This window comes from Rhodamnia argentea, chromosome 9 (genome assembly GCF_020921035.1).
Source record: "Rhodamnia argentea isolate NSW1041297 chromosome 9, ASM2092103v1, whole genome shotgun sequence".
NCBI classification, from domain to species: Eukaryota; Viridiplantae; Streptophyta; class Magnoliopsida; order Myrtales; family Myrtaceae; genus Rhodamnia; species Rhodamnia argentea.
Window position 1 is genome coordinate 16,628,145 of NC_063158.1, and position 12,827 is coordinate 16,640,971.

General features: G+C 40.1%; 1 protein-coding gene and 1 long non-coding RNA gene across 2 annotated transcripts; both read left to right on the forward strand.

The window, feature by feature from the left end:
- Positions 1–239: 239 nt before the first annotated feature.
- LOC125316459 lies at positions 240–719 on the forward strand. The gene has a single exon (XM_048284795.1). It carries the CDS (start codon positions 240–242, stop codon positions 717–719), a length of 480 nt encoding a protein of 159 aa, XP_048140752.1.
- Positions 720–10,512: 9,793 nt separating this feature from the next.
- Positions 10,513–12,319, forward strand: LOC125316727. The gene is made up of 2 exons (XR_007199812.1): positions 10,513–10,679; positions 10,819–12,319. It is a non-coding gene; the product is annotated as an uncharacterized LOC125316727 (long non-coding RNA).
- Positions 12,320–12,827: the final 508 nt, after the last annotated feature.

A 12,827-nucleotide genomic window follows, 5' to 3' on the forward strand; every position in this document is an offset into this window, starting at 1 on the left:
TTGAGCCTTACACTACTTGTGAGAAATTTCATAGTGGTCAATGTTATTAGAAGACTGGAGTTTGCTTTTTATGTGGAAATATAGGATATATACGATAAAATTGTCCTATGCAGAGGAAGGCTCCAGCAGATAACAGATCCTGTTTTGGATGTGGGCGACCCGGACACCTAGCACGCACTTGCCCTATGCAGAAAAATGCACCTTCGGTTGATAGACCATAGGAGAATCAACAAAGGCAAATGATAGCCGAGAAGGTTTTTGCGATGATAGAGGAGGATGTAGCGGCATCTAATGCGGTTGTGGCAGGTGATGTTTCTATTGCCTCACGATATGCTTACGCCTTATTTGATCCTGGTGCCACGCATTCTTTTGTTTCCATGGAATTCGCTAAGAAACTTGATGTGCCGCCTAAGTCGCTTGATCATGATTTGCGTGTGGATGCTCCCATTGGGGATTTCTTGATTGCTGATCATGTATATAAGAGATGTATGCTTCGGATTGATGATGTCGAGATGCCTGTGGATCTTGTAGAATCAAATATACAGGATTTCGATGTCATTTTAGGAATGGATTGGTTATCAACTTATCATGCTACGATTGATTGTTATGCCAAAAAAATTATTTTTCGACCTCCAAATCAGGTTGAATTCTTTTTCTCGGGAAATTGTAAGGTTATCTTTCTAGAGCTGATTTCAGTTTTGAAGCAAGAAAGCTTTTGAGGAAGGGTTGTCATGGTTATTTGGCTTATGTGAAAAACACAAATAAGGAGGTGGTAAAGTTGGAAAATGTTCCCGTTGTTCGAGATTTTCCAAATGTATTTCCTGAAGACTTACCTGGTTTGCCTCCCGATAGAGAGATCGAATTTTCCATCGACACGATGTCCGGCACCACACCGATTTCTAAGGCACCATATCGGATGGCACCGGTTGAATTAAGAGAGTTGAAAACACAGCTGCAAGAATTCCTGGATAAGGGATTCATCCGGCTTAGTGTTTCACCTTGGGGAGCTCCTGTATTGTTCATGAAAAAGAAAGACAGTAGTATAAGGCTATGCATAGATTACCGAGAACTTAATAAGGTAACGATAAAAAATAAATATCCTTTGCCTCGAATTGACGATTTATTTGATCAACTACAGGGAGCTCAAGTATTTTCTAAGATTGACCTCCGCTCTCGGTATCATCGGTTGAAAATTAAAGTAGATGATGTGCCTAAAACTGCTTTCAAGATGAGGTATGGCCATTATGAATTTCTTGTCATGCCTTTTAGATTAACGAACGCACCTGCTGCTTTCATGAACTTGATGAATAAGGTGTTCGGGCAATATCTTGATCGATTTATTGTGGTATTCATTAATGACATTTTGGTGTATTCGAGGAACCCGGAAGAATATGAGAAACATTTGAGGGTTGTTTTGCAGACTTTGTGTGACAAGAAACTATATGCAAAATTCAGTAAGTGTACATTTTGGCTTGATCACATTGAATTTTTGGGCCATATAATCTCGAAGGATGGTATTTGAGTTGACCTGAAGAAAGTCGAAGCGATTGTTTAGTGGAGACGCTCCACCAATGTTACCGAAGTCGGAAGTTTTCTCGGCTTAGCATGCTGCTATAGGGGATTTGAGGGGGGATTTTCCAAAATTGCCAGTCCACTTACTCGCTTAACCCGGAAGGGAGTTAAATTCGATTGGATGGATCAATATGAGCACAGTTTTCAAGAACTAAAGAGACAATTGGTGTCGGCTCTAGTATTAACCTTACCGTTAGGTATTGGTGGTTATATTATCTATTGTGATGCATCTAAAGAAGGTTTAGGCTGTGTTCTTATGCGGGATGAGAAATTTATAGCCTATGCCTCTAGAAAATTGAAGCCACATGAGAAGAATTATCCAACTCATGATCTAGAGTTAGCTGCAGTCGTATTTGCCTTGAAAATATAGCATCACTATCTGTATGGAGAGAGATGTGAAGTCTTTACCGATCATAAGAGTTTAAAGTATATATTTTCGGGGTAAGTACAGTACAAGTGCCATAATTTTTGTACGGCGATCATTTGAGTGCCACAACTTTTTTTTCGATCACCCGAGTGCCACAACTTTTAAATATCGACCACTTGAGTGCCATCGGCGATTTGGGTCACCGGAAAATCCTACGTGGCAATAAAATAATGTAAATCTAGCCCACGTATATTGCCGGAAAGCTGAATCAGCAAATAAAAATGGAAACGACGTCGCACGCTTCAAATTGAACCATACAAATCAATTGCTTCAACAATTTGGGGCAAAATCACTTGAATCCTAACCGTACCTAGATCTTTCAACAATTTGGGGGAAAATCAAACTCTCGCAAAAGGAATATGAAGAACCCTAACCCTACCGAGCCGAACTCAATGAAATCAAAATCTTCAAATTGCTCAAAATCAAATCGTCAAAGGCGTGACGGGAAGCAAAAGTGGGGCAAGTGGCTCTCGGGTGTACGAGCAAAGCTAAGATGCAGCTCTACACTTTTGCTATTGTGGGTTGCGAAGTCCAACAAGAATGGCTTGGACGAGAGATAATCATGGGAGAAGGTTCCATGGATGCGCCAATTATGGAGCAAACTTCAATTGTGGATATTTTAGGTCATCAATCTATGTTTTTCTGATCTATCAAATTTTTCAATGTCTTTAGCGTTAACTTGTTTTGGATTTACGGTTTGTTTGCTATATTTTGAGGGGATATGTTACGATGCTTTCCCTGCTAATGTAACAAGCATAAACGAAATTGTGTGCTGATTTTCTTGTAGGTGGGTTGACTCGAAATTCTCAAATCAAGCAACGGAGGTTATCTTGGAGCTACTTCAAAAATGAGAGAAGGTCAACATGTATTGACAGATGAGTTAGACGATGGGGACTACATGGAAGCAGAGATAAAGGGTCTACAATATTTGCTGAACCACTAGAAGAAGGAATTTTCAAAGATGAAAAATCAAAGAGATATTTATCGAATGATTGTTATTGTGTTGTTGGTGGTGGGTTTGTTTTGGTTTATGGGCATATGTAACCCTACTAAAGAGAAGATTTTTTTGAGTCTACCGTAGTTGAGGAACAATGATATGATGATATCGTACATGAACGTGATATTGTTCTTATACTAAGAATTGTTATGTGAGTTTTGAGGATGCCAACACGGGAATGCAATTGTGCAAATGCAATGTCAAAATGATGTGCAGCAAAAGCAGAAGCATCTTCCTCGGTTTTTTTGTAGTTGAGGAACAATAATATGATCATGTCATACATGAACATGATATTGTTCTTATGCCAAGAATTGTTGTTACGATTCTGTGTGAGTTTTGAGGATGCAAATGCAATGTCAAAATGATGTGTAACAAGAGCAGAAGCATCTTCCTCGGTTTTTTTATAAAGGTGTTCAAGATGAATGAGCTCCAACAAGCCGTCGAATGATCGTTTGAGTGCCATAGATTTAGTTAAATTGACCACTTAAGTTACTAAATTTTCACAAAGTGGCCATTTAAGCATCATATCTTTTTAAAAATAACCACTCGGGTTCCTCAATTTTTGAAAAGTGACCACCTAGGTTCCTCAATTTTTGAAAAGTGGTCACTTAAGTTCCTCAATTTTTAAAAAGTGATTGCTTAGGTTCTTTTTTTTTTTTATATTGCTATTTCACCTGTATCAACCGTAAAATACTATTTATCTTGATACAACAAGCCAATCCAGCTACAAATACCATTGCAACATTACATAATCATTGCTACTTAATGATACTGCATATTCTTACATCATCAACCAGCCATCCAAGTTCAATTACATAATGTTCTTGCTAAACACACCAGCAAAAAATGCAGCAGTAGAAATATTGCTGCTGAACCCATGTTCCAAACCAAAATGCAGCATATTGCTGCTTAGCCAAAATGCAGCACTATCACACCGTAACCACATTGCTACGGAACATACATCAAATCAAGTTACAACATCAAACACAATTCTAGCAACTTCAAATTTCTAAAAGAAACATCAACAACAGACATCATCTCAAATCCTCCCATCGGTCAAGCCAAACAACCTCGTCACTTCCTTTTTTCTCTTCAAAGGCTTCACTTGATTCATGATTCTAGCACTTTTCCAAATTGGAATTGTATTCACATGCTGCATTGTCGTCTTCTTTTCCACTGTTGTATCTTTTGGAGGAGCCACCTCGCTTGGATGTTCGGGTACATTTGTATTGTCTCCCGTTGAACTCACTATCCGTGTTGGCACTATGACGGAAGGTTGTGCATTGACATTTGCGGGATCATTTGACCGACATGGAACTAAGCTTGGGGCGGGAGCTTCTTTTGCAGCTGGCTTTTTTACTCTTTGTTTTGGAGATGGAGGTGGCATTGATTGCTTTATTTTCGCTTGTGCTCGAGTAACCATTGGTTGGTTTATCGGTGCCTCCTCTTAGCTTCTTTGTATCGGTGCAATTGATTCTTGAGTTGGTCCTCCTTCGGATATCAAGACTTCTGAATTTCTTGAGTTGGTCATGTCGGGGTTCATGTTTGTCAACCCATGTCTTGTCCTTTTTCGAATTGCACCATCTGTACATTGTGATGCACAAGTTTAAGGAACGTCTTCAGCTGGTCTCCTTTTAATCTGCAAAAAGGCAAAAAGCAATGAAGTTAATGCCCTAAGGATTTATAGTAAAAAACAAAGACAATAACAAATAGCTTACCGGATATTTCCTCCTCTATTGTACACTATTAATTTGTTTCTTCATCTTTTTCAACGTCATTGCTTTCTGTTGTTCTTCACTTGCTCACCTGTACAATAGTAGATGCGAGAAGCCTACTTTGGTTACAAATACCATTGTACCAATAACACATAATCATTACTACTTAATGCATGTTCTTACATCAACACGAATGAGGTCTTTACCATAATTAGAGAAGATGAAGACTCTGAACACAATGTCATCCTTGTCAATGAGCTCGAACATGTAGACATTTCTTACACAAATACTAGTTTCTCTTACGAATGAGGAATGTCATTCCTCTATGTTGGTCCTCATGTAACTGGCATTTTTCTAAACACGGAGAAATGGCATTTCTCTCTATCGATTGGTCGTCATTCGTAAGAGAAACCGGTCTTTGTGTAAGAGATGTATGTGTGTTCGAGCTCATTGTGAGGGATGACATTGTGTACTGAGTCTCCATCTTCACTAGTTATGATAAAGACCTGATTCGTGTTGATCGCGATGAACACTAGAATTGTCACTTTGAGCCGTCTAAATCACCTAGTTTAGTATACCCACTCACAACTCGTTGTCCCGGTTCGATTCGTTTTCTGTTTTCATCTTATGGTGCCCTCACCCACCCTTATAGCTTGACTCTATCTTCTTTTAACCTGCAAATGACGTAGTATCATTAATGTAATGCAACAATGACAAAAAAAAATGCTTTGAAATCTTTCAAACAGCTTACTTGAAGTTTGCTTCTTTGCATCGACCGAGTTGTCCCAGCACTTTGTCCTCTAGCTTGACTTCCCCTGGTGCCCTCACGTGCCCCTGCATCATTAGTCCTTCGTGTGTTGTCTTGTCCTTGTTGGGCCTTCTTTCTTGGACAATCAATCTTATTATGCCCTTCGCCATGGCATACTGAGCGATGAATTGTTCCACCGGCCCTCCTCATTCGGATGTTCATCACCATCATATCCAACATACGGAAAAATCTCATGACCATGCAGATGTTGGTAAACAATATCTCTCATACCATTATTATCATAAACATGTCCAATGCCAATTATGTTAACACTGCATGAAAGATAAAATAATTTTTTTGTATAACAAAGACTAAAACACAAACCATGTTAATAGTGCAGCCATAAAAGAAATAATTTTCTAGCTTCTCTATCATGTGCTAATAATTTTGCTAGCCTTTGTAGCCAATTGTACATCAGTTTTTTCTTCATCATAGGGACCACAACAACACAAGCATTTACTAGTATAGTTATAGAAAAAATAATCTTTTTTTTTATAACAGGGACTACAACCCTTGATAGTGCACCAAAGAAAGAATAATTTTTTTTCATGACAAGGATCAACAGCAAAGCAAAGGCACGACGGCTTCAGCACTTGGTCCTCACAACCCCAACACATTAAGAAAACAACAATTCCGTTGTCGGCTAGTGGACACAAACGACATAAGGGTACAACTCACAACATGAAGCTGACCTTTACACTCTGCCGGCGAGACCGCTTTCCTTTTTCCTCCAACAGATCGCCTTTCTCGCATTTTGTTTCGCTTCTTGTTTATTAATCACTTCACATAAACAACAAATCACTTACCTTTGCTTGTGTCGACCCCGGTTCGTCACACGATAAATGCTTCCTCTGCCTTTAGAGACCGGGCATGAATCATAGGAATAGAGTAGGGCCTTCGATTGATTAGCTTGAGACACTAAAGGTTGATAAAGATCGAAGCCCTAATTTGATTTGGCGAGCATCGAATCTTGTTGGACAGAGATCGATTTGAGAGAGGGAAGGTTTCGAGCCCTTGTTCAAGCCCTAATTTTGATTGTTCTCTCTCACTTATGATCGAACGCAGGTTTCTATAGACACTAAATTATGTGGCGTCGTTTTCTCCTTAAGAAGGACACGCTGGACAAGAATTTCCACGGTGGACTTCTCATTCTTTTTTTAATTTCCATGTCACAATAAAACATTAAGTAGAAAGTCCACGTAGGATGTTTTGCCGGAAATGGCACTCAAGTGATCCCTTTTGCTCCGATTTAGTACTTAGGTGATCGAAAAAAAAGTTGTGGCACTCAAGTGATCGCCGTACAAAAGTTATGGCACTTGTACTGTACTTACCCCATATATTTTCTCAGAAAGAACTCAATATGAGACAGCTGAGATGGCTAGAATTCCTAAAAGATTATGACTTGTCCATCAATTATCATCTAGGTAAGGCGAACGTAGTAGCCGATGCCTTGAGTCGTAAATCTTCTGAAAATATGGCAATATTACTTACTTCTCAGAAGCCCATTCTTGAGGACATGCGAAAGTTGGACTTAGAGGTATTGATACATCATCTTGGTGCCCGATTAGCTAATCTTAGAGTACAGCCCACATTGATAGACGGAATTAAAGCAAAATAAAATGATGATCCCCAGCTGAGAAAGATTAGAGAGGGCGTCGACGCCGGAAGCCAAGAAGACTTCGGTATTCATGCCGATGAGTCACCGAGATTTCGTGGTCGACTCTGTGTCCCCGATGAGTCAGAATTGAAAAAGGAGATATTGCAAGAAGCCCACGGTACCAGATCTTCTATTCATCTAGGAAACACTAAGATGTATAGAGATTTGAGAGAAAACTTCTGGTGGGTCAACATGAAGAAAGATATCGTCAAATTTGTCAAACAATGTCTTGTTTGCCAGTAGGTAAAGGTTGAACATCAAAAATCGGGTGGACAGCTACACCCACTTGAGATACCTAAATGGAAGTGGGAGCGTATTACCATGGATTTCATCATCGGTTTACCGAGGATACCAAGCGATAAGAATGCTATATGGGTGATTATCGATCAGTTGACTAAGTCTGCTCACTTCTTGTCATACTGATTCGGTCTTTCATTTGAAGATATGGCGAAACGGTACGTTAATGAGATAGTGAAGCTTCATGGGGTTCCAAGTGAGCATTGTTTCGATAGGGATCCATAGTTCGTGTCCAACTTTTGGAAGAGTTTTCAAAGAGCGTTAGGTACTACACTCAACTTCAATACAACATTTCATCCACAGACATACGGCCAATCGGAGAGAACCATTCGGAATTTAGAGGATATGTTGAGAGCATGTGCTATTGATTTTGGCAGCTCTTGGGACTAGCACCTCCATTTGGTGGAATTATCTTATAATAATAGCTACCATTCCAGCATCAAGATGGCCCCTTTTGAAGCTTTATATGGTCAAAAGTGCAGGACACCGGTTTGTTGGGACGATGTAGGTGAGAAAAGGCTAACTGGTCTCGAGTTTATATAGCAATCAGAAGAGAAAGTCGGACTTGTTCGAGAGCTTTTAAGAACAGCACAAAGCCTCCGGAAAAGTTACGTTGACCTCAAACGGCGTAAGTTGGAATTTGAAGTGGGTGATCATGTATTTTTGAAGGTCTCTCCGATGAGGAGCGTTGTGAGATTTGGCACACGTGGCAAGCCGAGCCCTAGATATGTAGGACCGTTCTTGATATTGGAAAATATTGGCGAGGTTGCTTATAGATTGGCATTGATGCCGGTGTTATCCGAGGTGCATGACGTGTTTCATGTATCTTTATTATGAAGATATGTGCCAAGTCCCGATCATATATTAGATTATACTTCTTTGAGATTAAGGGAAGACTTAACTTATGAAGAGTAGCATTTACGCATCGTGGATAGGAAGGATCAAGTATTACCGCGTCGTACAATCCCTTATGTGAAGATTCAATAGCAAAATCATATGGAGAGGGAAGCCACTTGGGAGCTCGAGGAGGAAGCGAGGCACAATTATCCTCACTTGTTTGATGAATAAGGTACATCTAAATTTCAAGGACGAAATTTATTTTAATGAGGGTAGAATGTAATATTTGAGTCTTTTTTTTTTATTTATTCGGTCAAGATAAGTGGTGGGACCCATAATTATGAAAAAAGAAGAAGAAGAGAGTAGATGGTTTCTCCAAAAGGGGTGTCGGAGTCTCTCATCGCATAAAGAGAGGAAAAAGAAAACAGAAGGGGGAAAGGAAGAAAAGAAGAGAAAGAGAAAGAAGGGGAAGAAGAGGAGAGGGAAAGTAAGAAAGGAAAGGGATTTCTCTTGCGTTCAAGCCACGTTGCCATGTCAAACAATCCCGACATCGATTAGCAACATTTGGTAAGTGCTCGCACTCTCTTCCCTCCTATTGAAGTAATTTTTCGGATTCATGGCAAAAATTCGGATTTTGAGGGAAATTGAGTTGCTGTGTCTGATCTTATGAGTGATTGGCTGCTTTTTCACTTGAGAATGAAACTTTAGGATGTTATGAAGTCATAGGATTCAACGGATCACGATTTCATGTTATGGTTTGCTCGGACCGAGCAATTCAAATCTGGTGCGCAGACTGACTGCGCGAACAATGGTCTTCGACGGCTATTTTCTTTAGATTTCGGTTGTCGATTAAGGTTGACCCTATTGAGACTTTTGTAATACGTTAAAAAAGGACGGCCGTGTCATGCCTTTTTTTTTTTTTTTGAGAATCGGGGTGTGACAGAACATGATCGGATTAACATTTCATTGTGTTGAGCTTACAAAGGAATCATGTGGAGAGGATAGCTTATGTTAAAAACACTCTGCACATCCTGTGTGGGCGTGCAGTAAATGTTGAGTTGGGAGATTTGCACCTTCAGTTTTTTCGGATTCGGTTTCCCAACTTCTAACAAAATTATTCGCGTGCATAAGTTTGGGTCGCCTTCTTCCCGGTCCGAGACCTGTAAGAGAGTCGAAAATCCGAGCTAATCACCAATCGATGATCGAATTCTTTTTCCCCATCATATCAGGTGCTGGATGCTCATCTTTTTCTTAATAAAGTAGAAGCGCAACATGGTAGGGCCGGCATTAAATCTCAACTTCTTCAGGAAGTTTTCAGACTTGTGAAGCAATCCGCATTCACTAAAAGGACAGAATTACCCTCAATTATTTAATTGCAATTTAAAGTAGCGATTTTACTTTCCTCTTTTTTCTTTATCTTTTTCAAGTTTTTCTGTTTCTGCATGGAATCTAATTGCCATAACGAGGAATATCAACGGTCCCTATTTCTCTTCTCTATTTTCAGATTTCGTTTCCGTCAAAATTAGCTTTGTCGAAAAGAGAAATTTTCAAGAAATTTAGTGTTTTTTTTTTCCCTATGTTATCATGCAAATTTAGGGGAAAAGTATAATAGAAGTGCCATAACTTTTGTACGGCGTTCATTTGAGTGCCATAACTTTCAAAACGTTCACTTAAGTGTCATAACTATTAAAAATCGTTCATTTGAGTGCCATGTTGACGTGACGGTCGGAAAAGGCGACGTGGCAGCCGGGGAAGTTACTGTAGACGTCGGAAAAGTTACCGTAGCACGCTGGAAAAAGTTACTGTAGCACGCCGTAAAAGTTACTGTAGACGCCGAAAAACCGACACACCGAAAAAGTTACTGTAACACTCAAGTGAACGATTTTGCTTCGACGTAGCACTCAAGTGAACGATTTTTGAAAGTTATGGCACTTAAGTGAACGTTTTGAAAGTTGTGACACTCAAGTGAACGCCGTACACAAGTTATGACACTTCTATTGTACTTTTCCCCAAATTTAGGGATTAATTGTAAAGTATAGTCTGGGAAAATTCTAACAGACAAAACTCTTAAACACAGTCACATGTTCACAAACTTTTTAGTCGTACCATCTTAAAATAATTTCCCTGAATTTAGTCACACATCATTTTATAAAAATTTCTTATTTTATGCAAGTATTTAAATTGTTTTAACAAATCATTTAGAGCTACGATCGACTCAGTTTCGCGCCACACTCACGCTTGAGAGAGAGAGAGAGAGAGAGAGAGAGGACATGGGAGACCAGAAGACGCCATTGGAGGAGAGCTCGAGCTCCCCGGCTCTCCATCCCAAATTGAACTCCGGCGATGCTCCGTCGAAGAAACCTGTCCAGGTAACAATCTTCGTTTTCCTTCCTGAGCGCTCGCTCGATTCTCCATTGCCCTCGCGAAGCTCTCTCTCACGCACTGAATCATCATCTTCAAACTTGTCTTGCGTCTGCTAAACCGCTTGCTTGTTCTCCGACTTTTCAGTCACTTAAGAAGACTTCGAGTGTCCAAGAAACTTCGAAGAAATCGATCGATCTGTCCTCCGCCTCTGAAATTTCAGACAACAGTCACAATGATGAGGCCGCGGAGGTAAAGATTTGCTTCTTCTAGGAAATTCCGAAATAGCTAGGTCGTTTTGACTGATTTGGATGATCTGCGGAGAACATAGCCGCAGCGGAGGTTTTTCTGTTGCAAATTGCCGATTCAGAGAATTACGCCTGAGCTTATGGTCATCTTTCACGTTTTAGCTGTAGTCAGTGTCGGTCGCAGATATGCTTGTGTCGTGGTACCTCTGCCTTGGGGAAACATTTTACTGGATCATACGGATTTGCAAAGTGATTGCGTCTTTGTGCTATTAATTCTGCTGTCAGATTTGTGGTTTTGTGTCCACTGTTTCATGAAAGAGAAGGTAAAGGTTATAACAATCTGGATTCGCAAAGATTTGCTTGATCGTCAAGGTTTTAAGAGCAGCATCTAGATACAAAATCTTATGCTCATTCCCCTGATGAAATGCTTGATATCACGACTAAATCTTATTGCTCATAGAATGCAAAACCAGAACGTGATACTTTGATTGTGGTCAATTCTTGAGAATTTCAATTATGTGCTTCAGAACTGATGAATGTAGATTTAGGGTGTTATTTTCTTGGTTTGTAATCATCCGAGAATTGCATTACGCAGGCTCGTGAACTGGTTTTAAGTTGGCTACACTCCAAAAGCTTTCCTTGATGGTTGATTCGCCGTAGTTCCTCACTCTCACTCTTCACATTTGGGAATGCTAATAATTTGTTCCAAGCAATCAGTAGCTTTCACTAGCTTTCATCTACTATCCTTCGCCCGATAGTACTAGATGATCCTGAGATTGCCTGACATTATTTCACCAGTTTTATGCCTCCTTGTTCACAGATTGCCGTGCAATCTTCTGTGAGTTCTGTTTCACCCGATCTCTGCTTCTCATTGGAGATCACAGGTGATCATGGGAGTTTTCTGTTGGAGACCCGTGATTCCAGTAAGCCAGGCAATTCGAACATTGGTTTTCTTGAAGCAAAATTTTCGACAAAGCTTCTCGCAACAGCTCAAGCAGAGGTCTTAAAGTCGCTCGATGTGAACCGCCAGACGGTGAAGCTTTTCGAAAGAGCAATGAATCGAGTGGATGGGCTTCGTAATCCACCTGGAAAGAAAACTTACTCTGGCAAACTCACTTCCTTGAATGTCCGTCGTTTCTCTTTTGTCCTTCTGCTGGGGATTCTCGCAATCTCACTGTTTTTCTTCTTTAGTGCTGAATCTCAAAGCATGTCTTTTGGCCCTTTACCGACTTAAGGTGAAAACTGTAGGGTGGATCCCATTGCTACTCTTCTGTAAGGATGATCCAAACACTTGTTCGATATAGATGTGTCATGGGAACATGGATACAGCTTTGAATTGAACTGATGGATCAGTTCGGCAGCATGCTTTTCGCCATTGAATAAAGCCATCAATTACAAACTTGTCTAAGGGTAATGACTATGATATGCATTCTCTGTCTTGATTCTTGGCCAGGAACTTATGGGGCTCCATGTGCTTATACGTAGACATCTGAGCTCAGAAACACAGAGGCATAGCCAGTTTCGAACTCTTCTCAGCCGGGTTCATGTATCAATCCAATGCCAAACATATATAAGTGGGTAGTCCATTGTGCCATTCGACGGTCATATCAATTCGCATAAAGAGCTAGTTCTCATCTGCTGTGTCCTGTGCCTTCACTATACTTCACGGATGACTAAAGATAAAGCCCTTAGGAATTGATTTGTCAGTTTTGGCAAATTTTTGTGTGCTGTTTCGCAGGGGAAGAAACTATTAAGCGACTCTTCTTTTCTACCAGCTAGCATGATTATGAGCTTTCGGTTTATATTGTGGCCCGTGGAATTGCAAATCAATAATGAAGTGTTTAGACTTTCAACTGGTCCTCTTTGTCTTGTTTAATCTTCGCTGGTCTTCTGGTAAATGTAGATAAC

Coding starts and splice junctions, on each gene's coding strand:
- LOC125316459 (XM_048284795.1), top strand. CDS start 240: ATGATAGCCGAGAAGGTTTTTGCGATGATAGAGGAGGATGTAGCGGCA.